The 11,921-nt window shown below is 39.6% G+C and overlaps 2 protein-coding genes across 2 annotated transcripts; both read right to left on the bottom strand.

Moving 5' to 3' along the window:
• Positions 1-591: 591 nt before the first annotated feature.
• Positions 592-1,029, bottom strand: LOC140176943 (cysteine-rich receptor-like protein kinase 25). The gene has a single exon (XM_072208579.1). It carries the CDS (start codon positions 1,027-1,029, stop codon positions 592-594), a length of 438 nt encoding a protein of 145 aa, XP_072064680.1.
• Positions 1,030-1,476, bottom strand: LOC140176942 (cysteine-rich receptor-like protein kinase 29). Its single transcript, XM_072208577.1, has one exon. The coding sequence runs from the start codon at positions 1,474-1,476 to the stop codon at positions 1,030-1,032; it is 447 nt and encodes a 148-aa protein (XP_072064678.1).
• Positions 1,477-11,921: the final 10,445 nt, after the last annotated feature.

Raw genomic sequence — 11,921 nt, 5'->3', positions numbered from 1 at the left:
TGAAAAGGAGTTGAGTAAAGTCAATTCATGACAATTTACACCTCTGATCCCTAATAATCTCTCCATCATTAATTCCCATCTCTTGTGTTCTTTAGTTATTTTGAATACCCACTACCCAATTCCCTTCTATATTCTCGCAATTTATTATTCTTGCCTTTTATATTTTGTTTTCTATTCCTTGCAACATTTCTCTTATGCTTTTTACAATTCTGCAACATTTACCTTCTTGCAAATTAATTTTAATGTCATTTAAATTTCTTGCACTTTAATTTTCAGCTATTTACTTTCATTTTCTTCCTTTATTCTAGTTCTTTAAATTCCTTGTCAATTAATTTTCTGCAAGTACATTCAAGAATCAAATCTCATGAAATCAAAACCATGTTTACTTGACTAAATATATCATTTAACTAAAATTGCTTAAACTACCAATCTCCGTGGGATCGACCTCACTCTTAGTGAGTTTTATTACTTGATACGACCCGGTATACTTGCCGGCTATACGTGAATTTAAATTTTCGCGTATCACATGACATACTAGAACAACTCCCTTGGACATAATGCATTTTATGGACTTTACTTTTTTTATGTTTATTATGGATAGTAAATACCTCCTGAAGACGGGTTAGTTACAGAGGTGGTGGTGGGCGGGGGAGATGCTGGCGGCGAAGGTGGCGTATACGCCGTTGGCCCATAGAATTGATACGATGTCTCAAATCTCATAAAACAACTTGGCCTAACAACCCTACCACCCATAGTATCCTTACAACAATCTTTTGATATTCTTTCAATAGATTGAGCTATGCAGTTATCATAATCTTCTCCAGACAAATCAGGCGTGCACTGAATAAGACCATAAACATCATCAAAATTGGGAAGACTAAAGTTTCCCACAGCATACTTTAACCGAGAGTCACCAGAAGAAGCTTTGCTTTTCAAGCCATTCAACAAATCGTTCAATTTTGTATTGAACTCATTCAAATCTGTGGCGTTTTTGTCACTTTTCTTGTAATAAGCCGGTCCATTGTCCATCTAGTCAAATATGCTGCGATTCGAGTATCGCAGCATGCATAGTTCGTCGTTGTACCACCCAATCGCCACCTTACGATTCGGACAAACCGCCGTGAGATTAGCTCTGGATTGGTTTAGGTAAGTTCGGCACTGCTCCGGCTTAATGTCTCCTCTACAAAGTCCAATGGCGTATACTCTATTTGGGTACTCGCCATATGAGACATTGTAGAAACCGTAATCGATTTCTTTGTTGTTGAGAATATTTGACATAAGAGTGTTGAGGTCGGTATAGTAGGTGCTATTAGTTGTGTAGTTGCCTTCGATGTCTATGGTAATGCTATACTCATCACAGAAGTATTGGAACTCCTGCGAAGTTACTGAAGCGTGTGATTCAGATGCTAAGTTACTAGCAGCGAAGAGAAGGCAATATAGAAAGGACAATGTCCTTAAAGAAAGAAAGATCTTCATGGTTGTGTTTTGGGAATAAGAAGTGATACATGGGAAGTGTTTCTTTAATGGAAAAAATTTAAGGTCAATTATAATGTACATCTGTAAGAATAATGCTACTGTATAACAAAATTAGTCTTTAAAGTCAGTCGCAGTTTAAAATATATGTTCAAATATAAATACACATTAAAATAAAATTAAACCACACATATATTTGTAATACATTTATAACTGATTTTAGTGTATAAATAATATTTTTTATATATAAATTTGCATAAAATTAAAAGAGTAGATAATTTTTGTCCATGTATTTTTTGACATGTGTCTATCTTTCTGTGATTGGAAGTTGGCTCCCACCTTGGTTTTGGAGTCTGAAGATGAGAAAAGTCTATTTATTTAAAGTTTGTTCACGACTTCACGGTTCACCTTTACATATTAAAATTTGGTTTTTATACAGGTCTCTCAAAACAATTGCAGTATTTATTTTATTCTGTTAATTCAAATAACTCAATAAACTTTTTTTAATATTTTACAATAATTTTGATCTTACAATTAAACATACATTTTTACACTTTTCACACATTTTTATTTTTAATAATGGGTTAACAGTGGTGTTTTTCTAAATTGTGATCTACTATGGTATTTTTTTAAAATGTGGGATGATTTAATTTACATGGAACAAATCGAACCGCTCGATTTTTAAGAGATACCGAACTCGAACCGTCCGGTTTTTGTACTCGGACTGTCCAATTTGTGTACCCCAAATTTTTAAAATATTTTAAACACAAATCAAACCGATTTGTATGCCTTCCATAATTTAAAAAAATACAAAAAATTATCACGATAAAATATAACACTCATCCTACTTCCATATCCAAATTTTTTAAGTGTCTTTTCAAGCTTACATGTTTAAAGGATAAAAATCACCATAAATCATTAACCTCCGCTGCCGCCGCCTCCCTCTTCTCCCCTACTTTTCCCTTTTCTCTCTTCCAACACCAGCAGAGGCACCACCGCCGGCATTGTTACTCTGTTCTCCACATCTCCTACGCCGTTCACCTCTTGCGTCACCGCTCCCGTCTCTCCCCCATTGGCTGCTGCAAGCGTCTCTTCCTGCTTGCCCGTGTCGCTGCCGCCACCGTCTTTTTGCCACTGTTGGGCAAACCTTTGAACCCGTCACTTGACTAGTTCAGTTCTCGCAACCTTACTCTCTCATCCACTCACACTCACTCTGCGTCTCTGCTTCGTCTCTCAGACCTCCTCGCCGCCACTGCCTCGTCTCCACTGTCCCTTGGCATCGCCTTTCACCACTCGATTTGTGTACTCGCCTCTTCCTCTGAGCCTCCGCGTCTTGCCGACTCGCCATGCCTTTCTCTATCGCCGTCAGTCTGTCACGGTCCCACTGCGTTGCCCCTCCCTTTCCTTGGCCAATTTACGGTCCATCTGCAGCCAGCAGGTAGGCCGTTGCCATTACCTCTGCTCTTTTTTCTTTTTCTTGATGATATAATGTGATTTTAGGTTTAGGTTGGGTCTTTTTGATACAAGTTTAGCTGTGATTTTGGTTTAGGTTAGGTATTTTTTAAGGGTCAAGTATATTTTTGTCTTGAAGTATGTCAAAAGGTTGAAAAATATCAGTTTTTTTTATTTCAATTTTCTCCTAAAAGTTTTTTATTTGCATGAAATGTACCAGGAAGCTAATCTTTTAAGAAATTTAGGATTAATTCAGCAATAATTTCTTAAGTAACCTTTTCACACAAGCAACTGCCCCTAATTGTCAAACATTATTGCTAAATTGGTCATAAATTTCTTAAAAATTGAGCTGTTGGGGTAATTTGATGCAAATTAAAAACTTTTAGACAAAATTAAAACAAAATAAAATTTAGTATTATTTTTGAAAGTTTTGACAAACTTCAAGACAAAAAGTATACTTAACCTTTTTATGAACTGTTGGCAGCTAGGTTTAGTTTGATTGTTATTTTTTAGCATATGCATTATGTTGTATTAGACTAGTTAAGGGTAGATTGTGTACTTTTTGACATGAATTTGTCTATTTCTCAGGTATGACAATTTGTCTTCTGAAACTCTGTTTATTACTATTTAAACTATGTTTGAAATATGGATAAAGACAATGTTTATTTCGATTTAAGTCTTGACGACAATGAAGATTATGCTTGTAATATGGTTGAAGAATATTTAAGTCCTTTTTTTTTAAATTTTTCTTTGAAAATCCATATTTATCCACTCTTATTCGGGATTGGCTGAGGAATTGGTACCCGTCACTCGTCAATAGGGATGGCAGCAGTACCCGTACCCGTCCTGCCCCTATCCGGTCGGGGAGGATTTGAACCCGACCCGGAGCGAGGCGGGTCTGGATCGTGGCAGGTTGATGAGCGGGGCAGGACGGGATCGAATTCAGGCTAAACCCGCCCCGGAGTGCATATATATATATATATATATATATAACTTTTTAGCAATTAGGGTTAGTTTGGAGAAACCTCAGTTCTCACACTCATTCACTCAATTAGGGTTAGCAACCCCTTTCTCAGTTCTTACTTCCTCTGTTCCTCAGCTCTTCTTCAAGACCATAGTGAGTCCTCTCATCACTCTCAGTTTCTCTTCACTTCACGTCTTCACCCTAAAAAAGAATAGAGCTTTTCTTGTTTCCCCCAAAAAAAACCGTAGCCTCCTCTACCACCACCGCTGTTTGTCGTGCCCAAAAGCTTCGTCTGTTCGTCGTGCTCCAGCCCCTCTCCTCGTTCCGCTGTTCCCCGTCTCATGAGATATTTTGTGCTTAATTTGAGTGATTTATACAATCCTTTACCTACTTATTCACATTAATTGCATGGTTTTACTTTTCCTCCCTTATTATGTCATATCGTGAAAAACATGTTTCCTAAGCTTTGAAAATTAATTATTTTAATTACCTTTATTTCCATTCGATGCCATGATTAGTGTGTTGAGTAGTTTCAGAGTTTCTAAGGCAGAATGACTTAGAGGATGAAAAAGGAAACATACCAAAGGGAAAGGAGAAAGCAAAACGGAGCTTTAAGGAAACTGGTATCCACGTGATCGCATGGACGACGCGATCGCGTGCCAAGCACAAATCAGCAGCGACGCAGCCGCATGATTGACGCAACCGCGCGCCTCTAGCAGAACGCACATGACGAGGTCGCATGACTGACGCGACCGCATGGCAAGGAAAAGCTTCGAATGACGCGACCGCGTGACCCACGCGGACGCGTGACAGAGGCCACTGATGAGCGGATATTTTATACGCTTTTTGGGGGTAATTTCATGTAGATTTTAGCATGTTTTAGTTAGTTTTTAGGATAATATTATTAGTTTTTAGGCAAAAATCATATTTCTGGACTTTACTATGAGCTTGTGTGTTTTTCTGTGATTTCAGGTATTTTCTGGCTGAAATTGAGGGAGCTGAGCAAAAATCTGAGTTAGGCTGAAAAAGGACTGCTGATGCTGTTGGATCCTGACCTCCCTGCACTCGAAATGAATTTTCTGGAGCTACAGGAGTCCAATTGGCGCGCTCTCAACGGCGTTGGAAAGTAGACATCCAGGGCTTTCCAGCAATATATAATAGTCTATACGTTTTGCGACGATAGACGACGTAACTTGGCGTTGAACGCCAAGTTCATGCTGCTGTCTGGAGTTAAACGCCAGAAAAACGTCATGATCCGGAGTTGAACGCCCAAAACACGTCATAACCTGGAGTTTAACGCCAAGAAAGGCCTCCACTCGTGGATAGCTTTAGTCTCAGCCCCAGCACACACCAAGTGGGCTCCAGAAGTGGATCTCTGCACCAATTATCTTAGTTTATTCATTTTCTGTAAACCTAGGTTACTAGTTTACTATTTAAACAACTTATAGAAACTTATCTTGCACCTCATGACATTTTCAGATCTGAATTACATACTTTGTGACAGCATGAGTCTCTAAACTCCATTGTTGGGGGTGAGGAGCTCTGCAGCGTCTCGATGATTTAATACAATTCCTTTGTTTTTCCATTCAAACACGCTTGTTCTTATCTAAGATGTTTATTAGCGCTTAATTATGGAGAAGGTGATGATCCGTGACACTCATCACCTTCCTCAATCCATGAACATGTGCCTGACAACCACCTCCGTTCTACATCAGAATGAATGAATATCTCTTAGATTCCTTAATCAGAATCTTCGTGGTATAAGCCGGATTGATGGCGGCATTCATGAGAATCCGGAAAGTCTAAACCTTGTATGTGGTATTCCGAGTAGGATTCTGGGATTGAATGACTGTGACGAGCTTCAAACTCCTGAGGGCTGGGCGTCAGTGACAGACGCAAAAGAATCAATGGATTCTATTCCAACCTGATTGAGAACCGACAGATGATTAGCCGTGCTGTGACAGAGCATAGGAACGTTTTCACTGAAAGGATGGGAAGTAGCCACTGACAACGGTGACACCCTACATAGAGCTTGCCATGGAAGGAGCCTTGCGTGTGTTGAAGGATTTCAAGGTAGAGTTGAAGTCAAAGGACAAAGCATCTCCAAAACTCCAACATATTCCTCATTACTGCACAACTAGTAACGTTATTATTCCCTTTTTCTTCTTACAATTTTAAATACTTTGACTTCTTACAATTAAATCCAATTAACCTTATTGGCCTCCTGACTAAGATTAATAAAATAAACATTGATTGCTTCAGACCAATAATCTCCGTGGGATCGACCCTTACTCACGTAAGGTATTACTTGGACGACCCAGTGCACTTGCTGGTTAGTTGTGCGAATCACAAATTCGTGCACCAAGTTTTTGGCGCCGTTGCCGGGGATTATTGAGTTTGAACAATTGAAGGCATATTTTATTTCTTAGATCAGGAATAATTTATTTTTGCTGTTACAGAGTCATTAAATTTTGATAGGATAGTTTCCTTTCAAAAATTTCTTTTCAAAAATATTATTTTTCTTAATTAATTGTTGATTTTTCGTGAATTTAGTGTCTTATTCTAAGTTTGGTGTTAACTACATATTTTATATTTTCCTTAAAATTTTCGTACTAATGTTCTTGGTTCTTCCTTGATCTTCAAGTTGTTCTTGATAATTGGTTATACCCTTTGGAACCTTTTTCAAAAATAATTTTTCTTGGATTGAATCTTGTGCCAAACTTTAAGTTTGGTGTTTTCTTGTTAATCTTTTTATAATTTTCAAAAATTTTATTAAAGTTTTCTAAAAATTTTAAGTTTGGTGTTCTTCCTTTTGTTCTTGGTATTCTTGTGAATCTTCAAGGTGTTCTTGAGTTTTTCTTGTGTCTTGATCTTAAAATTTTTAAGTTTGGTGTTCCTTGGTGTTTTTCCTCCAAAAATTTTCGAAAATAAGGAGCACTAGATCTAAAAATTTTAAGTCTTGTGTCTTTTGTGTGTTTTTCTCTTTCATCATAAAATTCAAAATTCAAAAAAAAAATTTATATATATATTTTTAACTTCTTTTTATATATTTTGTTTTTATTTATTCCACTTGTATAGAATAAATAAAATCAACATATAAATTATCTCTTGTAATCCAATATGGAAGCAAGTAGGAATGAACAGTCCAAGAAGACTCTGGGGTCATATGCTAACCCCACTACTGCTTCATATGGGAGTAGTATCTGTATACCCTCCATTGGAGTTAGTAGCTTTGAGCTGAATCCTCAGCTCATTATCATGGTGCAGCAAAACTGCCAATATTCTGGTTTTCCACATGAAGAACCTACAGAGTTTCTGGCACAATTTCTGCAAATTGCTGATACAGTACATGATAAGGAAGTAGATCAGGATGTCTACAGATTATTACTGTTTCCATTTGCTGTAAAAGATCAAGCTAAGAGGTGGTTAAATAACCAGCCTAAGAACAGCATAAAAACATGGAAACAGCTGTCAGAAAAATTCCTGAATCACTATTTCCCTCCAAAACGGATGACACAGCTAAGGCTAAGCATCCAAGGCTTCAAACAAGGAGATAATGAATCCCTTTATGATGCCTGGGAGAGATACAGAGAGATGCTAAGAAAATGCCCCTCTGAAATGTTTTCAGAGTGGGTGCAATTGGACATCTTCTATTATGGGCTTACAGAAAAAGCTCAGATTTCTCTAGACCACTCAGCTGGTAGATCTATACATATGAGAAAAACAATTGAAGAAGCTCAAGAGCTCATTGATACAGTTGCCAGAAATCAGCATCTGTACCTGAGCAGTGAATCTTCCATGAAAGAAGAAGCTAAAACAGTAACTGCAGAACTCAGTCCGGTGGATCAGGCTAATGAAATTAATCAACAATTGGACTTTCTAACTCAGCAGTTAGCCGAATTCAAGGAAATATTACAGGAAACAAGAATGGCTAACAGGAATATGGAAGTGCAATTAAAGCAGACAGAAAAGCAACTGTCAAAACAAATAGCAGAAGAATGCCAAGCAGTTCAATTGAGAAGTGGGAAAACATTAAATACCTCACTTCAAAGCAGCAGGAAGCCAAGAAATGAACAGATGTCTACGCAAAATCCCTCTGAGGACAATCAGAGCCCAGAGAAGAATGATGCTGGCGCTGAACGCCCAGACCATGCTCATTCCTGGCGTTCAACGCCAGAAACAAGCATGTATCCGGCGTTGAACGCCCAAAGGGAACATGGTTCTGGCGTTCAAACGCCAGTAACAAATAAGGAAGTGGCGTCTAACGCCACTCCAGCTTCCACCCCTAGCATTCAAATGCCAGTGGGTGATCAGTCACATACAAGTGCTGATAACAACCCTTCTAAAAAGGCTTCCCAACCCACTTCTGTAGGTAATAAACCTGCAGCAACTAAGGTTGAGGAATACAAAGCCAAGATGCCTTATCCTCAAAAACTCCGCCAAGCGGAACAGGATAAGCAATTTGCCCGCTTTGCAGACTATCTCAGGACTCTTGAAATAAAGATCCCGTTTGCAGAAGCACTTGAGCAAATACCATCTTATGCTAAGTTCATGAAAGAGATCTTAAGTCATAAGAAGGATTGGAGGGAAACTGAAAAAGTTTACCTCACTGAAGAATGCAGTGCAGTCATTCTGAAAAGCTTACCTGAGAAGCTTAAAGATCCTGGGAGCTTTATGATACCATGCACATTAGAAGGTACTTGTACCAAGCAAGCTTTATGTGATCTTGGGGCAAGTATCAATCTAATACCTGCATCTACTATCAGAAAGCTTGGTTTGACTGAAGAAATCAAACCAACCAGGATATGTCTTCAACTTGCTGATGGCTCCATTAAACACCCATCAGGCGTGATTGAAGACATGATTGTCAAGGTTGGGCCATTTGCCTTTCCTACTGACTTTGTGGTGCTGGAAATGGAGGAGCACAAGAGTGCAACTCTCATTCTAGGAAGACCTTTCCTAGCAACTGGCCGAACCCTCATTGACGTCCAAAAAGGGGAAGTAACCTTAAGAGTCAATGAGGAGGAGTTCAAGTTGAATGTTGTCAAAGCCATGCAACATCCGGACACCCCAAATGACTGCATGAGTGTTGATATTATTGACTCTCTAGTAAGAGAGGTCAATATGGCTGAGAGTCTCGAATCAGAGCTAGAAGACATCTTTAAAGATGCTCAGCCTGATTTGGAGGAATCAGAGAAGATAATAGAACCTCTGAAAATCCCTCAAGAAGAGGAGAAACCTCCAAAACCCGAACTCAAACCATTACCACCATCTCTGAAATATGTATTTCTGGGAGAGGGTGATACCTTTCCTGTAATTATAAGCTCTACCTTAGAGCCACAGGAAGAGGAAGCACTAATTCAAGTGCTAAGGACGCACAAGACAGCTCTTGGGTGGTCCATTTGTGATCTTAAGGGCATTAGCCCAGCCAGATGCATGCACAAAATCTTGCTGGAGGATGACGCCAAGCCAGTGGTTCAACCACAAAGGCGGCTGAATCCAGCTATGAAAGAAGTGGTGCAGAAAGAGGTCACTAAATTACTAGAGGCTGGGATTATTTATCCTATTTCTGACAGCCCCTGGGTGAGCCCTGTCCAAGTTGTCCCTAAGAAAGGAGGCATGACAGTGGTTCATAATGAAAAAAATGAACTGGTTCCTACAAGGACAGTTACAGGGTGGCGTATGTGCATTGATTATAGAAGGCTCAATACAGCCACCAGAAAGGATCATTTTCCTTTACCATTCATAGACCAGATGTTAGAAAGACTAGCAGGTCATGAATACTACTGCTTCCTGGATGGATATTCAGGTTATAATCAAATTGCAGTAGATCCCCAGGATCAAGAGAAAACAGCATTCACATGTCCATCTGGAGTATTTGCTTACAGAAGGATGCCATTTGGCCTGTGCAATGCACCTGCAACCTTTCAGAGGTGCATGCTCTCAATTTTCTCTGATATGGTGGAAAAATTCCTGGAAGTCTTCATGGATGACTTCTCAGTATTTGGAGACTCATTCAGCTCCTGCCTTAACCATTTAGCACTTGTTCTGAAAAGATGCCAAGAGACTAACCTGGTTTTAAACTGGGAAAAATGTCACTTTATGGTGACTGAAGGAATTGTCCTTGGGCACAAAATTTCGAACAAGGGAATAGAGGTGGATCAAGCTAAGGTAGAAGTAATTGAAAAATTACCACCACCTGCGAATGTTAAGGCAATCAGAAGCTTTCTGGGGCATGCAGGATTCTATAGGAGGTTTATAAAGGATTTTTCAAAAATCGCCAAACCTCTGAGCAACCTGCTAGCTGCTGACACGCCATTTATCTTTGATAAAGAGTGTCTGCAGGCATTTGAGACTCTGAAAGCTAAATTAGTTACAGCACCAATAATCTCTGCACCAGACTGGACATTACCATTTGAACTGATGTGTGATGCCAGTGACCATGCCATTGGTGCAGTGTTGGGACAAAGGCATGACAAGCTTCTGTACGTCATTTACTATGCCAGCCGTGTTCTAAATGATGCACAGAAGAATTACACAACCACAGAAAAAGAGCTACTTGCAGTGGTTTACGCCATTGACAAATTCAGATCCTATTTGGTAGGATCAAAAGTGATTGTGTACACTGATCATGCTGCTCTTAAATATCTACTCACAAAGCAGGATTCAAAACCCAGACTCATCAGATGGGTGTTGCTTCTGCAAGAGTTTGATATAGAAATAAGAGACAGAAAAGGGACAGAGAATCAAGTAGCGGATCACCTGTCCCGAATAGAACCAGTAGAAGGGGCGTCCCTCCCTCTCACTGAGATCTCTGAAACCTTTCCGGATGAGCAACTGTTTACCATCCAGGAAGTGCCATGGTTTGCAGACATTACAAACTACAAGGCAGTGAGATTCATACCCAAAGAGTACAGTAGGGTGCAATCAAAGAAATTAATCACAGATGCAAAGTACTATCTTTGGGATGAACCATATCTCTTCAAGAGATGTGCAGACGGAGTAATCCGTAGATGTGTGCCTAAAGAGGAAGCACAGAAGATCCTTTGGCATTGCCATGGATCACAGTATGGAGGACATTTTGGAAGTGAACGAACAGCCACAAGAGTCCTCCAAAGTGGCTTCTACTGGCCTACTCTCTATAAAGATTCTCGAGCGTTTGTGCTTAATTGTGATAGTTGCCAAAGATCAGGCAACCTACCTCACAGTTATGCCATGCCTCAACAAGGAATCTTGGAGATTGAGTTGTTTGATGTATGGGGCATTGACTTCATGGGACCTTTCCCACCATCATACTCAAACACTTATATTCTGGTGGCAGTGGATTATGTATCCAAATGGGTGGAGGCTATTGCAACACCCACTAATGACACTAAAACAGTGTTAAAATTCCTCCAGAAACATATCTTCAGTAGATTTGGTATCCCTAGAGTGTTAATCAGTGATGGGGGCACTCATTTCTGTAATAAACAGCTTTACTCTGCTCTGGTACGTTATGAAGTCAACCACAGGGTAGCTACTCCATATCACCCACAAACTAATGGGCAAGCTGAAGTCTCAAATAGAGAACTTAAAAGAATTCTGGAACGGACTGTAATTAACCGTAGAAGGGATTGGGCAAGAAGCTTGGATGATGCTCTGTGGGCATACAGAACAGCATTCAAGACCCCCATAGGAACCTCTCCATACCAGCTTGTGTATGGAAAGGCGTGTCACTTGCCAGTGGAACTGGAACACAAGGCCTACTGGGCAACCAGATTCCTGAACCTTGATGCCAAGTTAGCTGGAGAAAGACGATTGCTCCAGTTAAATGAGCTAGAGGAATTTAGACTCAATGCTTTCGAGAATGCAAAAATTTACAAAGAGAAAGCAAAAAGATGGCATGATAAGAAATTGTCATCCAGAGTCTTTGAGCCAGGACAGAAAGTTCTGCTATTTAATTCAAGGCTCAAATTATTCCCCGGGAAATTAAAATCCCGGTGGAGAGGTCCATATGTAATTACAAGCGTATCACCATATGGATACATAGAAC

Source organism: Arachis hypogaea, chromosome 2 (genome assembly GCF_003086295.3).
Source record: "Arachis hypogaea cultivar Tifrunner chromosome 2, arahy.Tifrunner.gnm2.J5K5, whole genome shotgun sequence".
NCBI lineage: Eukaryota > Viridiplantae > Streptophyta > Magnoliopsida > Fabales > Fabaceae > Arachis > Arachis hypogaea.
The sequence above is the reverse complement of the archived record's forward strand: the minus strand, read 5'-3'. Positions and strand labels throughout refer to the sequence as shown.

Bases quoted from the DNA above. Each gene is read 5' to 3' on its own strand.
- LOC140176942 (XM_072208577.1), bottom strand. From the start codon at position 1,476: ATGAAGATCTTTCTTTCTTTAAGGACATTGTCCTTTCTATATTGCCTT.
- LOC140176943 (XM_072208579.1), bottom strand. From the start codon at position 1,029: ATGGACAATGGACCGGCTTATTACAAGAAAAGTGACAAAAACGCCACA.